This window comes from Zalophus californianus, chromosome 12 (assembly GCF_009762305.2).
Source record: "Zalophus californianus isolate mZalCal1 chromosome 12, mZalCal1.pri.v2, whole genome shotgun sequence".
NCBI classification, from domain to species: Eukaryota; Metazoa; Chordata; class Mammalia; order Carnivora; family Otariidae; genus Zalophus; species Zalophus californianus.
In genome coordinates, this window is record NC_045606.1 from 70,176,879 (window position 1) to 70,203,157 (window position 26,279).

Here is a 26,279-nt window from a genome sequence, read left to right on the forward strand (position 1 = left end):
TATCTAAGGCTATCTAAGGTGATTTGACAATATCTAACAAAATCACAGATACATTTACTCTTTTACCCTGCAATTCCACATCCAGGAATCTACAAAGATACAATGCCAAAAATTCAAAATGAATATGCACAAGGTTATCCACTACAGCACTATTTGTAACAGGAAAAACTTGAAAATAATTGACTAAGATGAGGAAGATTATCTATATACTTGTAATTGGTTAATTTATGTTGTCAACTTGACTGGGCTAAGGGGTCCCTGGATATCTGGTCAAACATTCTAAGTGTTTCTGTGAGGATGTTTCTGAATGAGATTAACATTTAAATTAATAAACTGAGTAAAGCAGACAGTCCTTCATAACAGGGATGGACCTCATCCTAACACTTTAAGGTCTGCATAGAACAAAAGGCTGACCCTCCCCAGAGTATGAAAGACTCCTGCCTCACTGCCTTAGCACGGGGACACTGAATTTTTCCTGCCTTCAGATCAAACCGAAACATCCATTCTTCTATTCATTCACTCAAGGCTGCCAGCTTCAGGACTAGAACTACACCACTGGTTCTCCGGGGTATCCAGCATGTCAACTCATCCTGCAGATCTTGGGATTTGTCAGCCTCCATAAACATGGGAACCAATTCCCTGGAGAACCCTGACCAATACAATACCAAATAACAATCTCCATAAGATATTATTAAGTAAAATAGAAAGGTATAAAGCAGAGTATATAACATGTCCCACTTGAACACAAAGAACTGGTGGATATATGTGTATGTGAATTTGGTTATTCTGAAAACAAACCCCTCCCCCCAAAAAATCAGGATAAAACAAATGAAGAAAAAGGATGGAAGCCTTTACTGAATACAACTTTTTATGAAGTTTTGAGTTTTGAACCATGTGTTTTATATTCCCACAAATTAAAATAGGGGGAAAAACCCATAAAAATTAAAGTAAAGTGAATACAATCATATACAAAAGAACTGTTTCATATAACTTTTAAACACAGGATCCTGACGTTTAGTGGGATATGTTCTAAAGACAAAACAACTGCAAAGAAATTTTAAACTTCATCCAGTTTATTGTTAAAAGTAAAACTGGCACTGAAATTTTCAAACTACTTTATGTAAATTGTAGGACAAAGCAAATGTATTATAATATTAATATAATAAGAACTAAGTCCTTCAGCAGCACATCTAGTACCCAGATCTTAATTTAATTTCTAAATGCCACTTTCCACTAAAAGAAAGTAGGGCCTGTGAAGAAATAGTTTGATTATAAGTCTTGGACCGCAAAAGTAAAGGCTCATTTTGTACTAGATAGTAAGAAAGTGCTCACAGGTGATGTCAGAACACAGAAGCCAGCTTTGAAGGGGCTCCCACCAGCTACATATGGAATAATTTGAACATCTTCCCCCCTCAAAAAAAAAAAAAGACTGATGAAAGACTGAATAAATAACAATGTAAGAGGCTATAGTGATATTCCAAAAATATAAAAAACATGCCAAAACCAAAAAACTTACTCATCACAACTGGAACTATTACATCAATTTCTTATTTAGAAAATTGCTAATTAAACAGAAAGAATTAGGTATCCGTGTACGTTTATTTTTACCCAGCCTTTCTGGAGAACATGTAGTCATTCCCTGTTCATAAAGAAAAGCTTTTATTTACAGAAAGCCAAAAAATGCATAGAATGTTAGAATTCGAAAAATCATTTTGCAACTCCAAATGAAACAGTTTATTTAATAAACAGAAATAAACCTGTTAGCTGAAAGATTGTCAGGAGACAGGACTGATCCACAAGCCAAAATGTCACTCTACATATTACTTGCTAATTGCAAAGGGAAAATATAAGGTTACAATGGAAGGATCAACCTAAAGCAAATGGCAAAATTTAGTATCTCTCCTGCTAGAATAACCTGACGATAAGAACCTGCTAATGTAATACAGTAAGAAGTGTGCAGTTTTACCTAATAGATATCTTGGTAAAAATAATATAACCTGAATCAATAGTTTAGATCCAAATTTCATATTATAAGAAATAAAGGAGATTGAAAAAGTAGTTAAATGGCTCCATGAGAAAACAATCAAATAAATCCAAAATATAGTACACAAAGCTAATTTTGGATTAGGATACAGACAAACACAACAAGCCCCTGGTTATGCTGTTACTAGGGGGAAAAAGAACTATCCAATCTAAAAAACAATGTACTAAGAAGAAATCAAGAGAGCTGAAGATACAAAAGATCTAAAGGAACTAAAGAAAGGCCTAGATGAGAAGAGATCACAGGCACTTTGGTGAAAAGGTACATGGGCAGCAAAGGATCAAGTCTTCCAAAGTAGAGGGATTTTGTCTGATTAAAGGGAAACCAGCTGAGCTTTTAATGGTTGCTTAGAATGGTGTGACTGACTGGAATCTTTAAGAAACCCAAATGCAGCGATTGTTCTCCCTGTTCTATTCCTGCATCCTCCCCACCCCCCATAGGTCTTGATTTTCGAATATGAAAAAGGCAGTGGTGCAGCACTAGCTAGAGGCATGAAGTGGGACTAAAAAGCAGAGAAAAATCTTTGCAGTCTTCTGTAGGCTAAGGTCCCAGAGTCTTGCTAGAGGAATGTGCCTGTAATATACATTAAAACAGGGCTCACCCTCAAAGCATTTGAAGCCAGAGATGAAATGAAACTATGTAATCCAGCTTCAACTCAGTTTAACCCCTGATGGATCAAAAAAAGCATGCCCTCTCTAGGGAAAACTAATATTTATGCCAGTCTCTTCAAAATACAATGTTAGTATATATATATATTTAAAAATTACCAGACATATAATGAAGCAGGAAAATGATCCATAATAACCAAAAGAAAAAACAGCCAAAAGAACCAGATATAGGTAAAACATATATTGGAATAAGCAGACAAGGGCTTTAAAATGATTATTATAATTCTTTTTAATTCACAAAAGGTTAACTGAATAGAACTTCAAAAGAAAAGTTAAATCTCTAAAAGATAAGCCAAATAATTATTATACAAAAATTGAGAAAAATGGTATCTTGAAAATATCTCTCTTGGTAACTGATAGAAAAGCAAAAAAAAAAAAAAAAAAAAAAAATTCCGTAAGGACATACAGATATTTTGAACAGTACTATCAACCATCTTGAAACCAAGAACCACAAAACAGAGAATGTGGGATATTTTGAAAATTAACTGATATTTCACTAAAAACTCAGTATTACAGAAAACAAAAACAAGAACCTAAAGAAATGTAACCACCAAATGCCATGCGTGGGCCCTGATGGGATTTAGAAAAAGAAATTATAAGGACATTTTGGGGACAATAAAAAAAAAAATCTGAATTTTTGAACTAAAAATTTTAGGAAATGAGCAAATTACTGTTAATTATCTTAATGTGATGATGATATTGTGGTTATGCAGAAGAATGTCCTTATTCTTAGGAGATGTGTGGGGATGAAAGTCATGTTATCTGCAATTTACTTGCAAATGGTTCAGGAAACAATGTGTTTCTCTGTATGTACAATGAGTTAGAAAAAGCAAATACCTTTGTATTGTGTTTTGTTTCTAGTTTTTAGTATTTCACACTACAAATCAAATTTTATCATTTTTCTTGAAGGAAATCATATGTAGAATTCTTCAAGCTAAACAGCCAATAAAATCTTAGAATGGTAATGTCAGTAAGGCTTATCTCATATACCAAACTCCTATAACGTTTTAAGTAGTAAGTATAATTAACTGGAAAGAAACTTGTCAAACCCTTTTTAAAGCCCACTTTAGCTTTCAAATTACCACTGCCTTCTTAGAATTATCAACAGAGAAAGGAATTATATATAACACAAGTTAAAATTACAGATAAATCAAGTTTCAAAATTCAGTATTTTTTTGAAGCCTTTTCCCTCAAGCTAGTTTTAAGTTCAAAGACATTATAAAACTCCTCGTGGATTACTTCCCATAGTAAGATTAGTTTATGATATTTTGCCACTGTTCTTTTTCAGCAGTTAGACCTAAATTCTTATGAATGTTCCTTTTCAGCGGTCTGACCTAAAAATGACCTCTTTCAGAACACGTGTAGATACAATAACTATTGATAAAAACTACAAATCTAAGGAAAAAAGAAAGAGTGAAGTGTGAGGCAGATTCATTATTCACGGAAGGTATAAGCAAAAGCTCCTATGAGAATGCCACCTATCAAAGTCCATTTAAGAAATAAAGTTTGAGAGCTTGCTTGGTGAATTTGAATACTAATTTTATTTTTTTAAATTTTATTGTTATATTAATCACCATACATTACATCATTAGTTCTTGATGTAGTGTTCCATGATTCATTGTTTGTGCATAACACCCAGTGCTCCACGCAGAACGTGCCCTCCTTAATACCCATCACCAGGCTCACCCATCCCCCCACGCCCCTCCCCTCTAGAACCCTCAGTTTGTTTTTCAGAGTCCATCGTGTCTCATGGTTCGTCTCCCCCTCCAACTTACTCCCCTTCATTCTTCCCCTCCTGTTATCTTCTTCTTTTTTTTTCTTAACATATATTGCATTATTTGTTTCAGAAGTACAGATCTGTGATTCAACAGTCTTGCACAATTCACAGTGCTCACCATAGCAAATACCCTCCCTTGAATACTAATTTTAAAAGCAGTGCTGCTAAAAGCCAAGAATGGTGGTCTTCAATAGTGATGGTGCTAATATCCTGACTGGATTACATTTATTACTCTGTGTTATAAGGGAAATATTTGGTTCAGTAGTATACCTCATTTTGCATTTCTTAGGTTGAGGGACAAAATGTATTTTTTGTGTAAGTCAGATTTAAAACCATTTTCTCTCTAGAACCAAACAAAAAAAAACACCAAACATTTTAATTCCAAGCATCCTATTTCCTACTATTCTGACTCCTTTCTTTAGTTCTCCAACTCCACAATTCTTGGGGTCCACAATCCATTGGTGGGTGATACCACCTTTTCACTCCCCCTCATCCAACTCATATTTATATATCATTATAATCACAATATACACACCATCATTTCCCTTCCCCCTCTCTTGAGTCATTATACTCATTTGAGCATTAATCTTATTATACTAATGGTTCTGTCCATTCACTTTCTCACTCTCTAAAAAAATTGTTTCCCTTTAACTTTATACCTCGATTATTACATTAGCTTCCTAACTGATTTCCTTACTTACACCCTCCCCTTCCTATAGTCTATCTTAACACAGCAATTAATTCTTAAGAATTCTTGACACATTATAAAAGGTTAATAAAATCCTGTTGATTTTCTTAAAACACCCAATGACTCATTCACACAGAATAAAAGTCAATGTCTTTACAATGGTTACAAGACCCTACAAAATCTAGCTGTTCATTATCTTATTCTCTACCACTCTTCTTCCCCTCATATTTTGCTCTAGCCACGCTGGTCTCCTGTTTCAGAAACATCCCAGCATAATCTGTACCTCAAGGCCTTCGGACTTCTTAGGCCTTTTCTCTCACTTTTTTTTCGTGTTTTTTATACATATTACTTCAGTGAGGCCTATCCTGTCTACCCTACTTAAAATCGTTTTATTTTTCCTTGCTTCATTTTTCTCATGGCACTTACTATATCTGACCTAGTATATATTTAACTTATATATTGTTTCTCGCCTCTAACCCCCACTAGCATGTAAGCTCAAAGAGAGCAAGGATTTTGGTTGATTATTGTATTCCCAGTGCCTATGATGTGACTAGTACACAGTAGACAATCATTAAAAATTATTTATTAAATGAATAAAATAACTAAATTAAATACATTTTTTCCTCTGGATTATTTGTTGAATGAGTGAAATATGCATTATTATATAACTTTTAAATGATATTAAAACAGAAATCGTGGATAAAATACCTACAATGAAATATAAATCAGAAATTATCATAAATTTATTATCTACACAGAAAGATAATACTTTGTTTTCTGGGAATTTTTATTAATTTTTTTATTTATTTACTTTTTCAGAGAGAGAGAGAGAATGAGAGAGAGAGAGAGGAGAGGGAGAGGAGAGAGAGAATCCTAAGTAGACTCCACGCCCAGTGCAGAGCCCCAGGACTCTCTCTCACAACCCTGAGGTCATGACTTGAGCCAAAATCAAAAGTCCATTGCTTAAGGGACTGAGCCACCCAGCCACCCCTGGGCATTCATTTTTAAATTCAGTCAACATACATATCCAATCTTCTCATTTTACCACCTTGAGAGAACTGACCAGCAGTATTTCATTTTCTGATATTTTAAATGTTAGAATTTGTCCTATGAATTTAGACTATGATAAAATAAACATTATCCAAAATAAATTTAAGTGCTGCAGTACTCTGAGTTATACATCCAAAATTCAGGATTTTAACACTTTTAAGATGTTTTCAAATTTTACACTGTAGAAACGTATTCACTTTTACTTGAATCCAAATATGGATAACTACGAAATGAAATTTCTATACTATAACTTTTTAATGAAGAGTTAAAATTCGTATTTTAAATGTACTGGTGTTTAAGTATATTAAATTCATTTAAAGCTATACTTTTATTTATTTTTAAAGCTATACTTTTAAAAAGTTGAAAGAAAATTTAGTTATGTCCAAGAAAAACATTTGATTAAAAAGAGATGAATGATATAAACCTAGGGAAAGTGAGGCAAGGGGGAAAAATTATTTAAAAGACATAATCTGTTTTAAAACAGTCCTATTTTGGTACAGTGAATTATACAAAGCATTATTTGGATTTAAGAGTTTAAACAATACATTAGAAACCAAAAATGTTAGTTCATAAAAACACTCACCTACAACACCATTCAATACGACCTTCGCCCTCACAAGTTTTTGCCCAATGGTTATCTGCCAAATTTTTCATTGCAACAGCATATTCACAAAGTGTTTCCTCATCCTCACAATGTTCTCGCCAGATCTTATCAAAATCTCCCACTAAAAGCAAGGGAAAAAAATGAATTAAGTTAACTTCACTTAAAAATGGCTTTTAAAAGTTTATTTCTGCATAACCTAAAATTACTTAAAAATGAGAAAAGCAAAATCATGAAATCAAATTTCATGAAGCTTAAATTTTTTTAATTTTAAAAGCTCCTTTATGCAAATGATGCATCATTTTAACTATGATGATTTGATAATCAAACAAATTTCACCATTTTAAACAGATGGATTTGTGAAGCTGAATGGAACTAATAAACATAAGTAGATATAAGTGTGAGTTATCAGTTTATAAACCAAAAACACACAGAGAACAATTATGGCTGGGCATTCAAGCATTAATTATCCTGCTACCCCTTGGGCAATATGACCTTGCAGCACAGAGTAAAGTTACTTAAGCCTGCTTCTTGTCTATTATTTTCTTGGATCTCTACATACAGTTTCCTATATTAAAAAGGGGTTGATGGGTGAGATGGTAACATAAATTAGCAAGCAAGCTAAATATTTTTATTTACACATTGGACATACTCTCGGCATACTGTACTTCAAAAAATTATAATCCTAGGGCAAAAATGCTGCTAGAGAAATTACCTTGGAAGTCTCTCCAAACTTTTAAGTCTTTATAAAATGTTCTGAATAAAAATTATAAGCTGACTATATTATCTGGCCACGACATTTTTAAAAACATTAAATCAGTCACCACTTTTAATATGAAATCTGAAAGAGCGAGGTGCGTTCTGATAAAGAATGTAATGAGAATGCTATGGCCAAATAAATGACATTAACATAATTGTAAGGGTAAAAGAATAAACAAAAGGATAAACAAAAATTATCACTCAACGTCCCAAATCATAAGATTAGGTTTTCTTGCCTTATGTTCAAATGCAGGCAATTGTTTGGTGACAGAATTAAACTTAAAAACATAAAATAAAACAGCAAAATTTGAAGATGATTAATAGTTATACTCAAATTCTCTCCCCTGGTGAGACTATAAGATTCTAGCATTTAAGAGGTGTATTTGGTTTTGTTTTGTTTTTTAACACAGAAAAAGAATTATAACAGTTCAAATTATCAAGACTTTACTTATTCAAAATTTGAAAAACCTTATTATTGTAGGCACAGTGTCCAACAAGGACTGTGTTGAAAATCAAAATACTAGCCCTTTAGTTTGACTAAATTACGAAACAGCAATGAAAGTACATACATGCCCTCACACACAGTGTGTGTGAGGGCATGTGAGACTATCACAGTCTCAATCTTGGCCTGAATACCGACTATAAACCCAAAAGGGATGAAGGGTTCTCTTTTGGGGGATTATGTATTTATACAACAATATTTACATTAACCAGTAATATTTGTGTAGTGAGAGAGCTCTCAATTTGTTATAGAGTGGACTGTAATAACCATCCACTAAAACAAGCAGGCAAACGTATTTCCTAAATTCTCAAAGAAAAACTCCTCAGTTTTAGCAACATCTTTCAGATATAGTTATTTACCAAATCTCTAAATAGAACTACAGGAAGTAAAGTCTTTGAAAAAAATATTTTGATTAATGATACATTAATATACCTATGTGTTCCTAACACTTCCTGACTATTCATCAGACTTGGTATCAAAGGGTTCATTAAGGTATAGTATCATTTTAAAGGTGCTTTATCTTTTATTAAGATGGATATCTTCAATTCTAAAAGGCCTTTTGGTTGAACTTCTAAGTTTCACTGTCCTATATAATATGTAAAATAAATACATAAAATTACTACATCTGTTGGTAATAAGAATCATTCAAACAAAAGCTGTATGGGAAAAGCTATGTTTAACATATTTAAACAGATTTCCCTTAAGGCATTTTAGCTTAGATTCTACAGAAGATACAACATAAGACAAAGACCTAAGTATAAGTAGTTTGTTCGGGAGAGAATCCTAGGAAACAGGAGTGAGGGAGTGGGGAGAATGAGCCAAGGCAGGAAAAAATGCTAATACAAAGGTGCACTATTGAGTTCGCTGCTGTGGGCGAGAGAAGCGTATGAATGCCTCTGGAATTGTGCACCTAAAAAACAGGAGGCTGGAACATTTTATGCATCAGCTACAATCCCCAATTAACTAAGAGTTGTTGAGAACCTGTACTTCTAGTTTGCACTTAAACACTGAGTAAGGGACATCCTTAGCAGGCTCCAGCAGTGCTGAAGAACAGTGGAAAGCAGAAAAGAAAGCAGCACTCATTTAAAGTGTGACTTTGTTAGGGCTGGGTGCCTCTGAGCTCAGTGTTTGTCCACCACAGCTGAAGACCAAGGGTAAGTTATGTGGAGCACCAAATGCATCTACTACAACTCTATCTCTGTATACTGTGAAATTCAATTTACTCTAGAATTAACTGGAGTTGCAAAGGCAATTGTATATATACAAAGATAACTGTATATCTACAGAAACCTCCTGCCCTTCAGCTTTTAAGAAGACCTGTAGTTTTTCACATTCAACAAGATTTTGTGTACATACTATCAATTTCTTGTAGGGTTTTAAAGCTTACTATCTGCTCCACTGAAGTTTTGAGGAAGGATTCATATTCTGTCTGTAAAGCCTATTTAACTCAAACTGTTTGCAGAAAACTTCGAACTTAATGTCTTCGTTAACATTTAAGTCTCGAAACTCTCCCCAAGTATGCTGATACTGAAACTGATGTGTGATTAGTAACGTGCAGTGCACTTATATATAATCGAGACTAAACAATGTAACTGTATATATCTTTCATTCTTCCAATGGATTTCCTGGGGGAAAAAAATACTCTATGTCAAATGCTACCCAGAATAACAAAGTTAATGAGCTAGCACTGGCATCAAAGAAAGGGAAGAAGGTATGTCATAAAATGTGGTGTATGCTATAAGGTATGAACCTGATTATGTTCCCTATGTCCTATATAAGGCATCCTGGGCCCAGAACTTTTAAATCATATACAACAAGAATGTATCAAACCCTGTCTGCTAAGAATACACTATGTTAAATGGTGGTTACAAAGTTGAACAAAAAACATAGTCTCCAGTTATAAAAAAATTTCACGTTCTAGAATACCCTTGAAAGCTTACTATTTTTTAAATAAAGTTATTAAAAATAGAATGGGCAAATTCAGTTTTTTTCCATAATAGTCCATTCTTTGTTTTTACAGTATTCAAAATAATGGTATTTATCCTTCAAGCCAAGTATTTTCAAAATAATTTATGATTTGGGTTCTAAAAGCCAAAACCAGTTAAGGTTGACAAGTGACCAGTATACATAATGAAAACTGCTCTGCTAACTTGGTCAAAATGCATACACAAAAAATATGTTAAAACTTGATTCTAAGAATTTTTAGTTATCATTTAGTAATTAGGTCAACCAACATCTAAAAGATTTAATTATTTAAAAGAATAATACTTTTTCATTACCAAACAGCAAATCAGGAACTAAGAACTTCCTGAGATCTGCATCAAAGATCTAGTCAACAGAACCAGAAATGCTTATGTATTCAAGCTCAGAGTTCTCAATGAATTAGCAATCAGTCGTACAATGATTTTACAATGATATTGGCATTTGTGATGACTCAAAATCACTGTGATTAATATCTATTTTCTTGCCCACTTCTTACGGACATCCTCTAAAATATGAATGGATCTTTAAAAAAAAGAGAGAAAGAGAAAGAAAGAAGAGGAAGGGAGGGAAAAGTAAATCTCCAATAAATACATTTCATTTTGTCCGAATACAGAGAATTCAAAAATTATTTTTAGAAAGCACAATTAAAAATATATGCCCTCTAGCCGAACTTGAAATTAATAATCAGTGAACATTTTATGGTCAAACTAAAATAACAAACATAGAGAAGAAATCAGTAATCATTTGTTCAAATACATAGTTTGAAAGATCAAGTTAAACCTCTGCTTAGTCTAAAAGATAAAGTCATCAATTTGCCTAAGAAGATTCTAGAACTAAGTTAACATGACTTCTATTTATTATATTCTTCTATTTAAAAGTTTAAAACAGTGATTAAAAAAAACTAATAATTTAAAACACAACTAATGCCAATTCAAGTTGTCAAACTAAGTTCAATAACAGAAATCAATGAACCAAGTTATTTTGAAGATTGGTCCTAATATCAAGACATTATCTTTTTTTAATTTTTTTGTAAAGATTTTATTTATTTATTTGAGAGAGAGAGAGTACAAGGAGCCCGATGTGGGCCTTGATCCCCGGACACTGGGATCATGACCTGAGCCAAAGGCAGACGCTTAAATGACTGAGCCACCCAGGCGCCCCTCAAGACAATATCTTAATTATTGATTAAATTCACCTCCACAAACATTCTGTGTGACAACTAAAAGAAAAAAATATGAGCTACTACTTCCTATGAAAAGACAGTACCAACTAACTAGGAAAAAATTAATAGCACATTAATTCATTAATTGAGAAGACAAAGTTCCATGGAATCTAAAACAAAAACAAAAAAACAAGCTTGTGGATACAGAGAGCAGACTGGTGGTCGCTAGAAGTGTGGGGTAGGGTGTGGGAGAAATGGGTGAAGGGGGTCAAAAGATACAAACCTCCAGTTATAAAATAAATAAGTCATGAGGATGTAAGGAAAAAAGTTCCATTTTTAATAATTTTGTGATTAGTTTAAGATATTATTGAGTGCAACTGTCTTTTAAGAACCAAGTATAATGGAGTTAAGGAGTTACTCATTTTTGCTCTTCTAAATAACCTCAAGAAAAGCTCCAAACTCAAGTGAACCAATGGAATCCTCTATTTAAAAGTTGATACTATTCTTTCTTTTCGAATTAACCTCTCTCCTGCCATTTGTTATAAGCAACTTTCCTTCAAACAATAACTGAATTCACATATTCAAAAAGGTTTATCTGCTTCTTACCTGATCATCTTAAAATTCCTTCCTATATGTATCTGCAATCCTTATAGTACTTTGTCACTTGTTTATGTATATTGTCTATTAAAACCATAAGATGGTAATTTTCCCATTAGAAAGTATAAATTGAAAGGCAAAGACTATTTTGATTTATAACTTGTATAAGCTATAGGAGTTAGTGATGGTGCCCCATTAATGGTGGAAAAATGTTTTACATTTTTGCCATGCTGAAAAAATACACAAAACACCAAAATCATAAATTAAATTTGGTGCTAGAGTAAAATTCAAACTATAGTTGACAACTGTCAATGGGTAATAGTGATAAAAAAGTAAAATTTGAATACTTCAAAATAGTGTTCTCAAAATATGAGTTACAAGAGGCTTAGAAAAAGAGTAGATTCAAAGTCAATTTTCTGGAAACTTCACTGTTTTATGCTGATTTATAATATTTTTTACTTTATGTTATTGTCAAAAGAAAAACTTGCAGCTGGAAATGCAGTTGTATCCATTAAGTTATTTGATAACAGTACATGCATCTAAATAAAACTGTGAAAAAACAAAATTCAAATAGCATTTCCTACTAAAATAGAAAAAACCCCAACAGTACATATATCTTTTGGGAAAAGCTATAAGCTTAAGGAGAAATTATTGGCAACAACACTATTTAAATAGATGAGCTACTTTTACGTGGGAAAAAAAAGATATATGGTGCTAAAGTACATGCATTTTTATATGCCAGGACCATCTGATGTTTATAAGTATGTTAGAAATAATATTATTTTCTCAATAACTCCTAATTTTCACTCCTAAATTTATACAAGTTTCACTTTAAAAAGATAAAGCACAGAAGATAAGAAATTTTGTTAAGTGTAAATCTGAGGCTAATTTTAGATAAGAATAGCATGTCATTATTCTTAGTGGTTTACCCTTGTTGCTTCATGATATCAAAGATCAACACTGCACTGTTGTGGTTCTTACATGGTATACAATACAAAAGAAATCACATGATTCCATATTCACAAAACTCTAAAAAAGAAGACAAATTTATAGTGAGAAGGAATCAGTGGACGTGGAGTACAGAGTGAGAGAGGTGTGACTACAAAAGAGCATAAGGAAATTTGGGAAACAAAAGAAATGTTCTATATCTTTAGTGTAGTAATGCTTCATAGGTGTATACATCTGACAAAACCAATCCCTATCAAAATACCATCAACTTTTTTCAAAGAAATGGAACAAATAATCCAAAAATTTGTACGGAACCAGAAAAGACCCCAGATCGCCAGAGGAATGTTGAAAAAGAAAAGCAAAGCTGGTGGCATCACAATTCTGGACTTCAAGCTCTATTACAAAGCTGTCATCATCAAGACAGTATGGTACGGGCACAAAAACAGACACATAGATCAATGGAACAGAACAGAGAGCCCAGAAATGGACCCTCAACTCTATGGTCAACTAATCTTTGACAAAGCAGGAAAGAATGTCAAATGGAAAAAAAGTCTCTTCAACAAATGGTGTTGGGAAAATTGGACAGCCACATGCAGAAGAATGAAACTGGACCATTTCCTTACACCACACACAAAAATAGACTCAAAATGGATGAAAGACCTAAATGTGAGACAGGAGTCCATCAAAATCCTAGAGGAGAACACAGGCAGCAACCTCTTCAACTTCAGCTGCAGCAACTGCTTACTAGAAACATCGCCAAAGGCAAGGGAAGCAAGGGCAAAAATGAACTACTGGGATTTCATCAAGATAAAAAGCTTTTGCACAGCAAAGGAAACAAACAGTCAACAAAACCAAAAGACAACCAACAGAATGGGAGAAGATATTTGCAAATGACATATCAGATAAAGGGCTAGTATCCAAAATCTATAAAGAACTTATCAAACTCAACACCCAAAGAACAAATAATCAAGAAATGGGCAGAAGACATGAACAGACATAGACATCCAAATGGCCAAAAGACACATGAAAAAGTGCTCAACATCGCTTGGCATCAGGGAAATCCAAATCAAAACCTCAATGATATACCACCTCACACCAGTCAGAATGGCTAAAATTAACAAGTCAGGAAATGACAAGATGTTGGCAAGGATGCAGAGAAAGGTGAACCTTCCTACACCGTTGGTGGGAATGCAAGCTGGTGCAACCACTCTGGAAAACAGTACGGAGGTTCCTCAAACAGTTGAAAATAGAGCTACCATATGATCCAGCAATTGCACTACTGGGTATTTAACCACAAAGATACAAATGTAGGGATCCGAAGGGGTACATGCACCCCAATGTTTATAGCAGCAATGTCCACAACAGCCAAACTATGGAAAGAGCCAAGATGTCCATCAACAGATGAATGGATAAAGATGTGGTATATATGTACAATGGAATATTATGCAGCCATAAAAAAACCCCCGAAATCCTGCCATTTGCAATGACGTGGATGGAACTAGAGGGTACTGTGCTAAGCGAAATAAGTCAATCAGAGAAAGACATCTATCATATGATCTCACTGATATGAGGAATTCTTAATCTCAGGAAACAAACTGAGGGTTGCTGGAGTGGAGGGGGGTTGGAGGGATGGGGTGACTGGGTGATAGACACTGGGGAGGCTATGTGCTATGGTGAGCGCTGTGAATTGTGTAAGACTGATGAATCACAGACCTGTACCTCTGAAACAAATAATACTTTATATGTTAAAAAAAAAAAAAAAGAAGATGGATGGGAAAAATAAAAGGGGGGAAATTGGAGGGGGAGACGAACCACGAGAGACTGTGGACTCTGAGAAACAAACTGAGGGTTTGGGGGGGGGGAGGATGGGTTAGCCTGGTGATGGGTATCAAAGAGGGCACGTACTGCATGGAGCACTGGGTGTTATTGTTATACGCAAACAATGAATCATGGAACACTACATCAAAAACTAATGATGTAATGTATGGTGATTAATGTAACATAATAAAATTTTTTTAAAAAAACCATTGAATTATACACTTTAAATAGGTTCACTTTACTGTACATAAATTGTACCTCAATAAATTTCATTTATTAAAATGAAAAAATTAAGTGCCATGAGCACAGTAAAAGTTACAAAATAAAAAATTAATTGTATTCATTAAATTTGAGGGTCATCATCTTCTCTAAAAAGAACAAAAACCGATCACAAACAAATCTTGAACTTGGAGAAATTCAGAACTAAAAATTTATTTAATTTTTACTTAGGTATATTATCAAATATGGGCAGTAAGATGTATTACCTACAGATGACCAGATTACCAAATTCACATTTTAAGAACCTTTAAAGATCATTTCCTCTAATATGAGGTAAGCAGATAACCTCATGACCAAGTGGAAAAAAGTGAAACAGCCATTCAAGGCATTAAAGTGTTTAGGACCAGAGCGTCTCACAAATACAGTTAAACCAGGCTTCTCAGAATTCCTGAGCACCTGATATAGTGGACACACCTAAAGGGGAAAAAAACATCCAAGGTGTGTGGTGTAGAAGCAGCTCCTCAGATTCAAACACAAGAACACCTGAAAACCTGCATCTTATACCCAACATGCCACAACTAGTCATTTCTCTGATGAGGGAAAAAAACCAATATTGTAATGTACTAAGAAGGTCAGATCTTTCTTATAAAAACAGAAATATAAGAAGAAAGGGGAGGAGGCAAAAAAAACCTGTTACAGGGCGCCTGGGTGGCTCAGTCAATTAAGCGGCTGCCTTTGGCTCAGGTCATGATCCCAGGGTCTTGGGATCAAGCCCCGCATTGGGCTCCCTGTGCTCAGCAGAGAGCCTGTTTCTCCCTCTCCCTCTGCCTGCCTTTCTGCCTACTTGTGCTCTCTGTCAAATAAATAAATAAAATCTTTTAAAAAAGTGTTTAAAAAAAAAAAGCCTGTTCAGCCATTCTAATACTGAAGAAGAGAGACTACAGAGCAGTCTCAGTAGAAATTCCAGGAACCAGCCAATCTTCAATGTTATAGCCCTTAAAAGCACCCAGGGAGTACAGCTAATGATATACATCTATTATTTCTTAAACCATGTATTTAACAAATTTAATGTTTCCTATGTTGCAAATACTGTTTTAAGTACTTCACAAATATTAACTCATTTAATTCTAATACACCCATTGAGGCAGATATTTTACTTTACAGATAAGGAAACTGAAGTACAGGGAGATTAAGTAAACTTCTCAAGGGTACACATCAGACCTAGTAGTCAACTGCCAAAGTCCACACTTCTAACCACCGTACCACCTTGCCTCTCTTTACAAGTTTTTCATTTATGAACGTTCACAGATATGAACAAAGCTTTGCACCAGAACAAAGTATACTGACTCTACTTGCCACAAACAAATGGTCTTTTGTCAGTCAAATGCAGTTATTTAGTCTCTGCAACTGCATTAACTGTTAGATTTCTGGCAATGGTTTCAACTCTGGCTGCAAACTGGAATCACCCAGAAGTTTCATTTAATTGATCAGGAGTGGGAACTGGTTATTTATTTTAATGCTCCCCAGATGAAGCCACCGTGCAGTGATGGCTCAAAACCACACGTCTATGGTAAGACTGTAAACTCAAATGCCTCCTGAAATATACATATCAGTGAGGCTTGGGGCATCCTGAAGAGTCAAATTTAATTAAAATACAAAACACTGCATGGATGAAACTCAGTATCTACAAACACAATTTAGCCCACAGTCTATCTTGTGTTTGGAGCATTCTCTTTTTATAAACATATTTATGATAAAAATAATTCAAAATGTAAAACTGAGTATTTCCTACACTTGAGATGGAAAGAATTAAGAAAAGTCAGAATCAACGACATCAACATCTGTTATTCCCTTATGAAACAACTTTACTGATGTGCACAACCACAGAGATCACTTGCTTAGTGTAAACAAAGGACTTATGAACAACCTTCTGAGAATTAATTTCTGTATAAATGGGACTAGGAATTTCTATATTAGGTAGAGAAATTTCTTTATAAATGAGAAAAGGGGATATTCAGATGCCCCTCTAAAGGAATGGTGATTAGCCATCTATTCTAAAATAACCCTTGCAATGGGCATCAACATACCTACACTTAGAGCACAATAAATTAGTATAGTTTACATCAGTGGTTCTCAGATGTTTTCATTTTGCAACTAGTACAAATTTCACTTCCAGAATTCAGGAGATTGATATTGGGGTTGTAAAACTTTTATCTCTGAAGTTACAATACCTAAGTAAATATACACTCATACATAAAATTATTACCATCTTCTAACACTAACACACACAGACATACAATACAATATCCTTATTAGTTCTCATTTTTCTGTTTGGACAAAACTTTTTTTTTTTTTTTTAAATCTTTGGCTAACACTGGTATGTAGGAACCAATGGGTAGGGAAAGAGGAGTAGCAGATAGAAAGAAGAGAAATTCACAGTATACACTAAATTAAGGTAAGTTGATTCAACAAACATGTACCAAATGTTAAGGACAAGGCACTTTACAATATCTATATTCTCCACTATTTACTGTTTTACTTACAGAGAAACAGTATGATGTTTATATTGATAATTTCAACCATTTTTAAAAGAGTAAAATTAATCTAACTATTCAATATAAGAAGCCAGGACCATAAATTTTTTACAAAAAAATTGTACCCAAAATTTACAATTTATAAATACAAATGAATATAAAAAAATTAAACTCAACCATCTGGAAATATCTATATTAACTTCTTTCTTTTTGTGTGTGTCTTAAATTTATAAGGCATATAAAAACAAAAGGCAGAGTCCTACTCCAGGAACTAAATTTAGTGGGAAACAGGTAAATGAAATGGTAAGGGATAAATACAATAAAAGCAAGCACAATTGTGGTATGGGAACATAAGACAGAAAGAGGGGCACTAATGTAAAATTGGACACTACTGGTGTCTTCCAAGGATCTGTACTCAATTATACATTATCATCACTCTGTGGGGCAGTTCATCTGGCCTCAAACTTCAACTTCCACAGACAGGGCTTCCAATCCTACACTTCCAAAGGATATATTCCAAACTAAACAATTACACCATCCCTAAGACAAATCAACCTGTTTACTCTGTTCTCCCTGGTCCCATCCCAACACAGACACATCTCCAAAATGGACGAAAATGGGAACTCACATTTTCCCAGACAACAAAGCTAGACATCATCTCTGACTCTTCCCCTTTACTTTTACTGAAACTACTCACTCTGACCTTCAAAAAGTCTTTGGTATATGTTTCTCTATTTTCATGATCACTGTTGTTATTGATGCTATCATTAACTCTAAGTGAGATTAGAATAAGAGTCTCCTAGGTGATCTCTTTTCTTCTAGGTTCCTTCCTATTCTATAGTACTTTTTAGCTCAGTGTTCCTTAACTCCTCTGTCCATTATAAAACCCATGGAGCTTTTAAATACATATGCCTATGTTCCATAAAGTTCCACAGACGATACTGATGTGGAACCAAGGCTAAGATCCACGCATTTATTGTTTTTTTCCCCCACAAAACAATCAAAAGGATCTACGTCAATCAAGAGGATCTACTTAATTTTTACTGTACCTTTTGAAATGTAAAAAAAAAACCTACAAAGATGACTAAAAATAACAAAATCAAATAGCTAATATACCATGTGCCTCTCACTGAAATGGCTGTTTATCAATGTTCTCTTTTAGTGTTACTAATTATTAAACCTTTCATTTTTTTTCTCCCTGCTAGAACGGCAGTTCCAACTCTCCTTGCGCAAAGTTAACAAAGCCCTTCTGTGGACAGTCTTCACCTTATTTTGCTGACTAAATAAAGATTCTATCACAAAGCAACACTTTCTGATTCTCTATCAGAATGAGCGTGACTAAAAAAAAAAAAAGTAAAGAAAACAGAATAAAACCTCACTTTAAAAACGTAAAAAAAAAAGAAAAACTGTTCTAAGTCTCTTAGGGTCACGGAGTTGCTTAGTATTTTGAAGTAGTGTTGAAGGCCATAAAAGGAAAAAAAAATCAGGAAATTTCAATGAAAGTCTGTTATCCTAATTTTAAAAACAATTTCAAAAGTTTGTTTCAGGAAAAACACAAACATTACATTCATTCTTTCATTTTTAGACCTTTTGGTGTTAGTTTAAAATTATTTCTAATTCAACAGTTTTTCCCTCCTTGCCAATTCTCTTGTTTGAGGTGTTTGCTAAAGAATAACAATCACAAACGTATTTTTCAGCCTATCCTAAACTGTTATTCTAGCTCACCCTTTGTCTCAAACTATGAAGAATTTGAATAATCAATAAGAATTAAACATCTCAACTAGACTATTTAGTAGGTGCTTCTTAATATGCTGCTCACAACTGTTTATCTTTGAAACATAATTAGTCTACAGAACCAACATAGCCTGTGTTCTCCTTTTGTGCTTCAGTATCAGTAATCTGTCTTAACTGCTTTTATAATATCATCATTGCTGTTACTAACATTGATTTTAATATAGGAAACTACAATAAAGATCACCCATAATCCCATGACCTTGAGAATATCACTGTTAACAGGTTATTATGCATTTTTACTTTTCTGATTGATTTATAAGCTGTATGGGTTTGTGTGATGAACTGTTTTAACTTGTTTTGGCATAGAGAATAAATTCAGAGTGAATAAATTGATGAAATTTACTAAAGACATCCACAGAATGGAAATCACACTTTTATTTCTAACAACTGTAGCCTTTACATTTTCTCAGGATTTTTACATCATTGAAAACTTTAAGTCTGGAAAAAGAGATGCTAAGCATAGTAATAATCATTACAAGAACAGGATTATGTGACTAGGATTATGGAAGAAAACATACAAAGACAACTTAAAATACACATGGCTCTACTTCAGTTCTCAATTAGATATGTACTCATCAGGCAGATCGGATTAAACAATGAAGTCCCTGTTTGGAAAGCAAAACTAGCTGTTTCTCATTAAAAAGCTGTCTACAACTCATGATACATTTAAAATATTTCTGGCCTCCCATCCTGGTCAGTACTTGGATGGGAGGCCAGAAATATTTTAAATGTATCATGAGTTGTAGACAGCTTTTTGTGGTGTTATTTTTAAAATTCTGTATAGCAAAGACAGAAAACACGTATATCTGCAAGCATATTTCCATTTATATAAACTCAATCTAAAAGACTGTCCCTTAGCTATAAATGGCTGACACTACAAACACCTCCTCACCACTGCTAGACATTTCTCTACCATTTCCTCTTGGTAACTACTTAAGATAAATCAGCACTGCCTACAACACTGACCATTATCACCAATTCTCACTTTATACAAATTGGCAAAGGATCTTTTAAGTGGTGACAGAGAACAGGCAGTAAATGGAATAGAGAGGAAAAAAGTGGTAAAAGAAGGAGCGCACTAAATCCACCTGCTTGTCTTTACCATTCTATCCACTACCCTTCCCAACCCCAAGCCTGCTCAACCCCATCAACAACCATCAGTTGGACAAATGGACTGGGAAGGATGGAGAGAAATCTTTTTCTACCACAGCAGGAAAATCTTATTTTCATTGTTATTCCTGCTTCATTTTCAATTTCAGTACGAGATATAAGGGAAGGGAAAACTACAGTATCTAACTCTATACTCATTATCCAGCGCTCACTCCCGTCCTTATCATCCAGTGAACATTCTTCATTCTACCCTAATTAATTTCCTTTCCTGCCATTTCTCATGCAAAAACCCGTACCTCATATAGTCCCAACTCAACTAATCATACCTATCCCATGGATTACCCCATTCTCATCAATTTACATCTTTTTACCCAACACAAACTTCTGCTTCCCATTTTCCCTCCTATTCCACCAACATGTGGAGTCACCATTAGGTGTGCAATTAGGAAGAAAAACCATTATGCCCATAAAATACGTACAGTGCTAATGGTGACCTATCCAAACTTTAAGCAAGTTATTTAAGTAGTTTGGGGATTTGGCACACTCATGTGTAAAAAGGAACGAGCTAGTTAAAATCCCCATTTCAAAAACTGGCTGACAAATTTCCAGGCCCCAGTGACAAGGATTCTGAAACTATATACCTAAGGTAGAAGACAGGAATTTTCTAAATGGCACCCAGATGAGTCTACTGATCAGCATATTTGGGAATCAATGATAAATGCTAAGGCTCCTTCTAGTCTCACATTCCAATATTCTAAGCTGGAATCTTCACTGCATCTTCTGATAGGAATACTGTTATAAAAGGTGTGTAGTTTACATCGCTGATGGTCTTACAGTTACTGTTTAAATAGGCCTGTATAACCCGACCTAGCATCTAAGCTCCATTTACATCATTATTTTATGATCACAGGTGACTTGCAAATGAACTTGTATGTTTGCAGACTGTAGACCACCAGTATTATAACAACACTAAAACCTCAGAGGAAAACACTAAAAATTATTTTCTTGGGATTATGTGCATAATTAAGACTTTTCCACAGCCTTTTCACCTTTTCACAGATTTCTGCCCAATCACAACTAAGATTTGACCTACATGTCAGAAATAAAAGTAGGAAGGGCATGCTCTTAGGATCTTTAACTTTGCTAGTTCACTGATGGGGCTTTGTGTATCACTGAAATAAAGCCTAGAGAAATCTAGATCATTGAGTGAATTCAGGGCATTGAAATGCCTAATGAACAGTCTCACTCAAATGTTTACAGACTGCCAGGACTTCACCTGCCCAGAAGCACACTAGATCATTCATTTGTGAACCACATGTATCTATTCTAGCTCTAGTAACTTCCAACTACCAATTCTCATTATAAACAAAGGTTCCCTTGGTTAATATTCAAGTTTAAAGACATGTTTCAACATGTGAGAACTAATCAAGTAAAAACAGCACTTGAAGACACGATGACACATTAGTAGTGTGTTGATTTAAGTGGAACCTCTTCATATATGAATAAATTAATAATATTATTATAAAAAGGTAAAAATAGAAACCATTATATGCTAGTCAGCTTTTTCCTTAAAAAGACGTACTTGGAGTTTTACAAAATAGCATGATAAATTAAAGGAAATTGTGTCCATTTATTTCTTCATTTCTCCAGTGGATTTCTCCAATCTACAGTGAATGCCATTATGTAAGTGCATTCTCTGAAAATCAAGAATGATGCAATGGTTGCCATAACAACTACTCATTTTATTGAATAAATTGTGGGTTGGGGGTTAAAGCGTTCTTTTAAAAAACAAATGTCAACATCTTAACTATGCCTGATAAGTCTCTTTCTATTGTTACCTATTAAACAATAACTATAGGCCATCTTTGAGGATGACTATTTAAACAGCTATGTAAAAAGCTAGGCTTGAGTTGCCAAGGGAGGAAAACTTTGAATTTAAAGTTTGAAAAATGAAACATATCAACTACACTCAAAGGAAAAGATACTTCTTTTTAATCTTCTACAGCAATTGAAAAGTGTTTGTAAATCAAAAGTAACATGGTATTACATGTCACTGTAACAAATTTTGCTTCTAATCCTAAATTTAACTCACTATAAGACTAACACTAGAAGACTGCCGACTTTTCAGTTTGCAATTAAGCCAAAGTGAGAACAAGTAGAAGGTTATTCCTCATTTTGATACTCAAGAAATTTCTCCTGAGTGTGTAAAAAAACTGGGAATTTTCAATGTCAAGTGACCTATAAAATAGCTCTGTAAAGAAGCCTATATTTAAAAACACCAAAGATAACTGTAGACCCCAACTATAAACGCTCCTCAGGCGAAGCAAAAGCTACTAAAGGCTTCTTCCTTTGCTTAAGATCTTCCACAGGACAGGTTCCCAGCGATGGCCAGCTTCACTGGCATCTGTGTCCTTAGGAGGCTTGGTGGTTACACAGACTATTCAAAGCTAAACAGTATTTTGAGAACCTGCCCCAGATCTTTTCCTTCCCCACCGAAATAAACAGTAAGATCAAGGTTTTGAAGAATGGCGGGGGGGCGGGGGTTATGGATGGCGCCCCTCCCCCCTTTAACAAGGTGAAGTCCAGTCAGCTAGAAGGCCTGCTGACTTCGCAGCCCTGGAAACCAATGCGAGGAAGCTCCAGCACTGCCTGGCTAAACCCACAGGCAAGGGGTCTGTCGGGGCAGCAAATCAAACAGCCTGCTCAAGCGCAAGGGAGAGAGTGGCAACTCAGGCTTCTTTCAATCTGTCTTTCACAAATGGCTTTTACCTGCCTTCGTATTTTACCTTCACCTCTCTGGCGACAAGCGACCTCCGCCTCTTCTGGGAGGGTGCGTTTGTTTGTGTGTGTAGTGACAACAATCTCAGCACCCCGACTGGGAACAGGGGATTGGAAGGGGTGGGGACTCAGTTCCTCCACAGCCTTGGAACTCTCCTGAAGGGCCCTCGAAGAAAAGGGGGCGGGAGAGCGCGCCTGACGCCGACTGAGGACTCGACCAAGAAGGGGGCGTCGGGGCCTGGGAGAGCGGCACTGGCAGGGGCTGACGTGCAGCTCCTTCAGGTTGTAATGGTGGCCCCTTGGGGGAGGGGAGAGGTGACAAGGGGCTGGGGGCAATGAGGCCTCCCCTCCCTCCTCGCTCAAGCTCGCTGTTTACCTTCCCGGTACTTCTTGCGGAGCCGCCGGTGGACGCTCTTCACCACCCCGGAGAGCTTCTCCTGCTCCAGCTTCCGCTCCTGCTCCCGAGGCGGCGGAGTGCTCGGGGGCCCAGCCCCGTGCCTGCGAGCACTGCTTCGGCCGCCGGCCTCCGGCTCCATATCGCTGCTGCCGCCGCCGCCGCCGCCGCTGCCGCCGCCGCCGCCGCCCCTCGGGCCCCCGCAGACGCCTGCCTGACGGAGGAGGTGGGGAAGGAGGAGGCAGCAGCGGAGGCAGCAGCCGGGGGAGGCAGAGGAGCCGAAGCGTCGGCCTCGGAGGTGGTCCCTTACCCAAACGCTCAAGCTGATTGGTGGACGGTGGAGGGCTGGGCGGAAACGGAAAAGGCTAAGGGCCAATGGACGGAGAGCGCCGGCGGCGCACCCGGTTGTTTGGGACCGCGAGCAGCTGGAGGAGGCGGGGCTTGCGGGCTAAGGGGAGCTGAAGCATTGGGAGCGCTGGGCCCCAAAGCTCCTTTCTGTTCCCCACCCCTCGCCAGATTCTGTGCGCCGGCGCTGTGAAGCACGCGCTTGCGCGTCTGAGTTTGCTTCGTTGGGGCTCGATTGTACTGTCCATCCTGTTCATGTCTTCCAGCCATCCCATCCCCTGAGTCCTCTACCTGAACCCCTGCTGTACTTTGTTACTTATAGGTTCTCTTTAGCTGCATAGCGCGGGGAAGCGCTTTTGAGATGACTCGATGCACAGGAATTTTACATTTCAAGGGATCCAAACAGAGATGCTTTCATTGGCGCGAGGAGAGGTCTGACTACCAAGTGGTGACTTAATTCACGGGCCGGCAGTGGTTATGCCTTCAGTGCCACAGCTGGGCGAAGGACATAGGAAATGGGAAACGGAGAAGGCCAAGAAAAGCAGTAGATGATAGCGGAGAGAAAAGGAAAAATGGAGAACCCTCAACACATGCCCTCAAGAACTTTTGTGGTGGCCCGGGTGTCACAGGGAGCGTGCCCTGATTTAATTTGCATCAGAACTGAGTGCTTTTAAAAATTGGCTTGGGTGTCCTCCTGTCCTTTAATTTGGTGGGTTAGTCTATGTGAAGTGTACCTAAGTGGGTTTGGCAACCTGTACCATCACCTGCACCCCTCCTCGCCCTTTTCTTTGGAAATTCCCGGGGAGTGTGGTTGTTGATACCCGTCCCTGCTCCCCAGAGAGATGTTGACTGTATTAGTTCTTGAAGTGGTGTTGAGGCTGCTCAACAAAAGGCTGAAAGCTCTTAAAGGATTGTGTTAAGTTGTAAGAGTACCCCCGAACTGCAGTTGTTGGTTACGTGATGTTGTTTGTAAAATGTTGCAAAAATTTTTTAAGCATTGATTTTACGAATATAAATAAAGCTTGCGTTATGTGACTTTTATATGCCACCTTCTCAATAATGAAGACTCTGAAGAGCAAAGCACCGTACACACTCTCTAGAACATAGGAAGAACAGGAGGGAGTAAATGAAGGGAGAAGACTGGTGGAATATAAAGATGGAAGATGTATTCCTACCTGCACAGTGAAGAGGCAGATCAAATACAGATAAACTTCAAAAGAACTAATTAAAATGAAGTTACACACACATGTGTAATAAATTGAGGCTATGGTGGTCTTATTTGGGAGCTTTTCATTAGAGAAGAAAGAGAAGCTTTAATGACACAGTTGTTTTGGCTCTTTCCGTATATTTTAAATATGTATGGGAGGTGAAAAGAGGTGTAAATATTTGGAAGTTACAACCATTGTAAAGAGGGCATTAAATTTCATTTGTACTGAATGGTACTAAAAAAAACTCTCCCTGCTACTACTTGCAAATGAATTTTGAAGTCCTTTTTATTTCTTTTTAAAGGTTTTATTTATTTATTTGAGAGACAGAGTGATAGAGAAAGAGAGAGAGAACGCACACGAACAGAGGGAGAGGGAGAAGCAAGCTCCTCGCTGAGCAGGACCCTGGGATCATGACCTGAGCCAAAGGCAGACGCTTAACCGACTGAGCCACCCAGGCGCCCCTAAAGTCCTTTTTAAAAGTAAAGGTGTTTACTGAAGGAAATTTGGAAAATACAGATGGGAGTGAAATAAAATTGCTGAGAGAGAAGATCTTAAGTGTTCTCATCACAAAGAAGAAATGGTAAATATGTGATGAGATGGAGGTGGTAGCTAATTTGATAGTGGTAATCATTTTACATTTTATAAAATATCAAGTCAAGATGTTGTACACCTTATGCTCACACAATGTTAGGTGTCAATTATATCTCAGGAAAGCTGAGGGAAAAAGTAAAAGTCACCTGGAAACCCACCACTTGGAGATAACAACTGTTAACATTTTTTTCTTTGCTTATATATCTTTATTTCAAATGGTATATTTTTGATGGATGTAAGGTAATCTGTTATATGAATAGCCTTTCACTTTAGTAACCAATTCCCAACTATAGTATATTTATGTTGTTTCCAGTTTTTTGGTGTTCCAAATAATGCTGTGATGAACACCCTTGTACACAAATGTTTATCTATTTAATTATACATTTTAGTAGGCTAAATTTCTAAAAGTCAAATTTTTTAATCAAAGGGTCAAATTTTTAACTAAAACATGAGTCATATTTTTAACTAAAACATGTTAAAGTTTTTAATATATATTGTCAAATGCCTTGTCTGAAAGGTGGTGGCAGTTTATGTCACCTGGGGCAGCATATATGAATGTCTATTTCACTGCACCCTTATCAAATATAAGTATTACAATTGACAAAACCATTAATGAGATTTTTTAAAGGTCTTTGTTTTTAAGAAACTGACTTTTCTGCTGTTTTTTAACTAGCTATTCTAGTTGGTATAATATTAACATCGAATATTAATA

At 36.0% G+C, this 26,279-nt stretch overlaps 1 protein-coding gene across 1 annotated transcript in view; it reads right to left on the bottom strand.

The window, feature by feature from the left end:
• The window catches only part of BMT2 (base methyltransferase of 25S rRNA 2 homolog), a 94,236-nt gene extending 70,524 nt beyond the window's left edge, over positions 1 to 23,712 (bottom strand). The window contains exons 1-2 of the mRNA XM_027574678.2: positions 23,406 to 23,712; positions 6,808 to 6,949 (exon numbers count right to left, since the gene is read on the bottom strand). Of these exons, the coding sequence (XP_027430479.1) occupies positions 6,808 to 6,949; positions 23,406 to 23,565 (302 nt within the window). The 5' untranslated portion in view covers positions 23,566 to 23,712. The remainder of the gene's footprint in view (positions 1 to 6,807; positions 6,950 to 23,405) is intronic.
• Between the last annotated feature and the right edge of the window lie 2,567 nt (positions 23,713 to 26,279).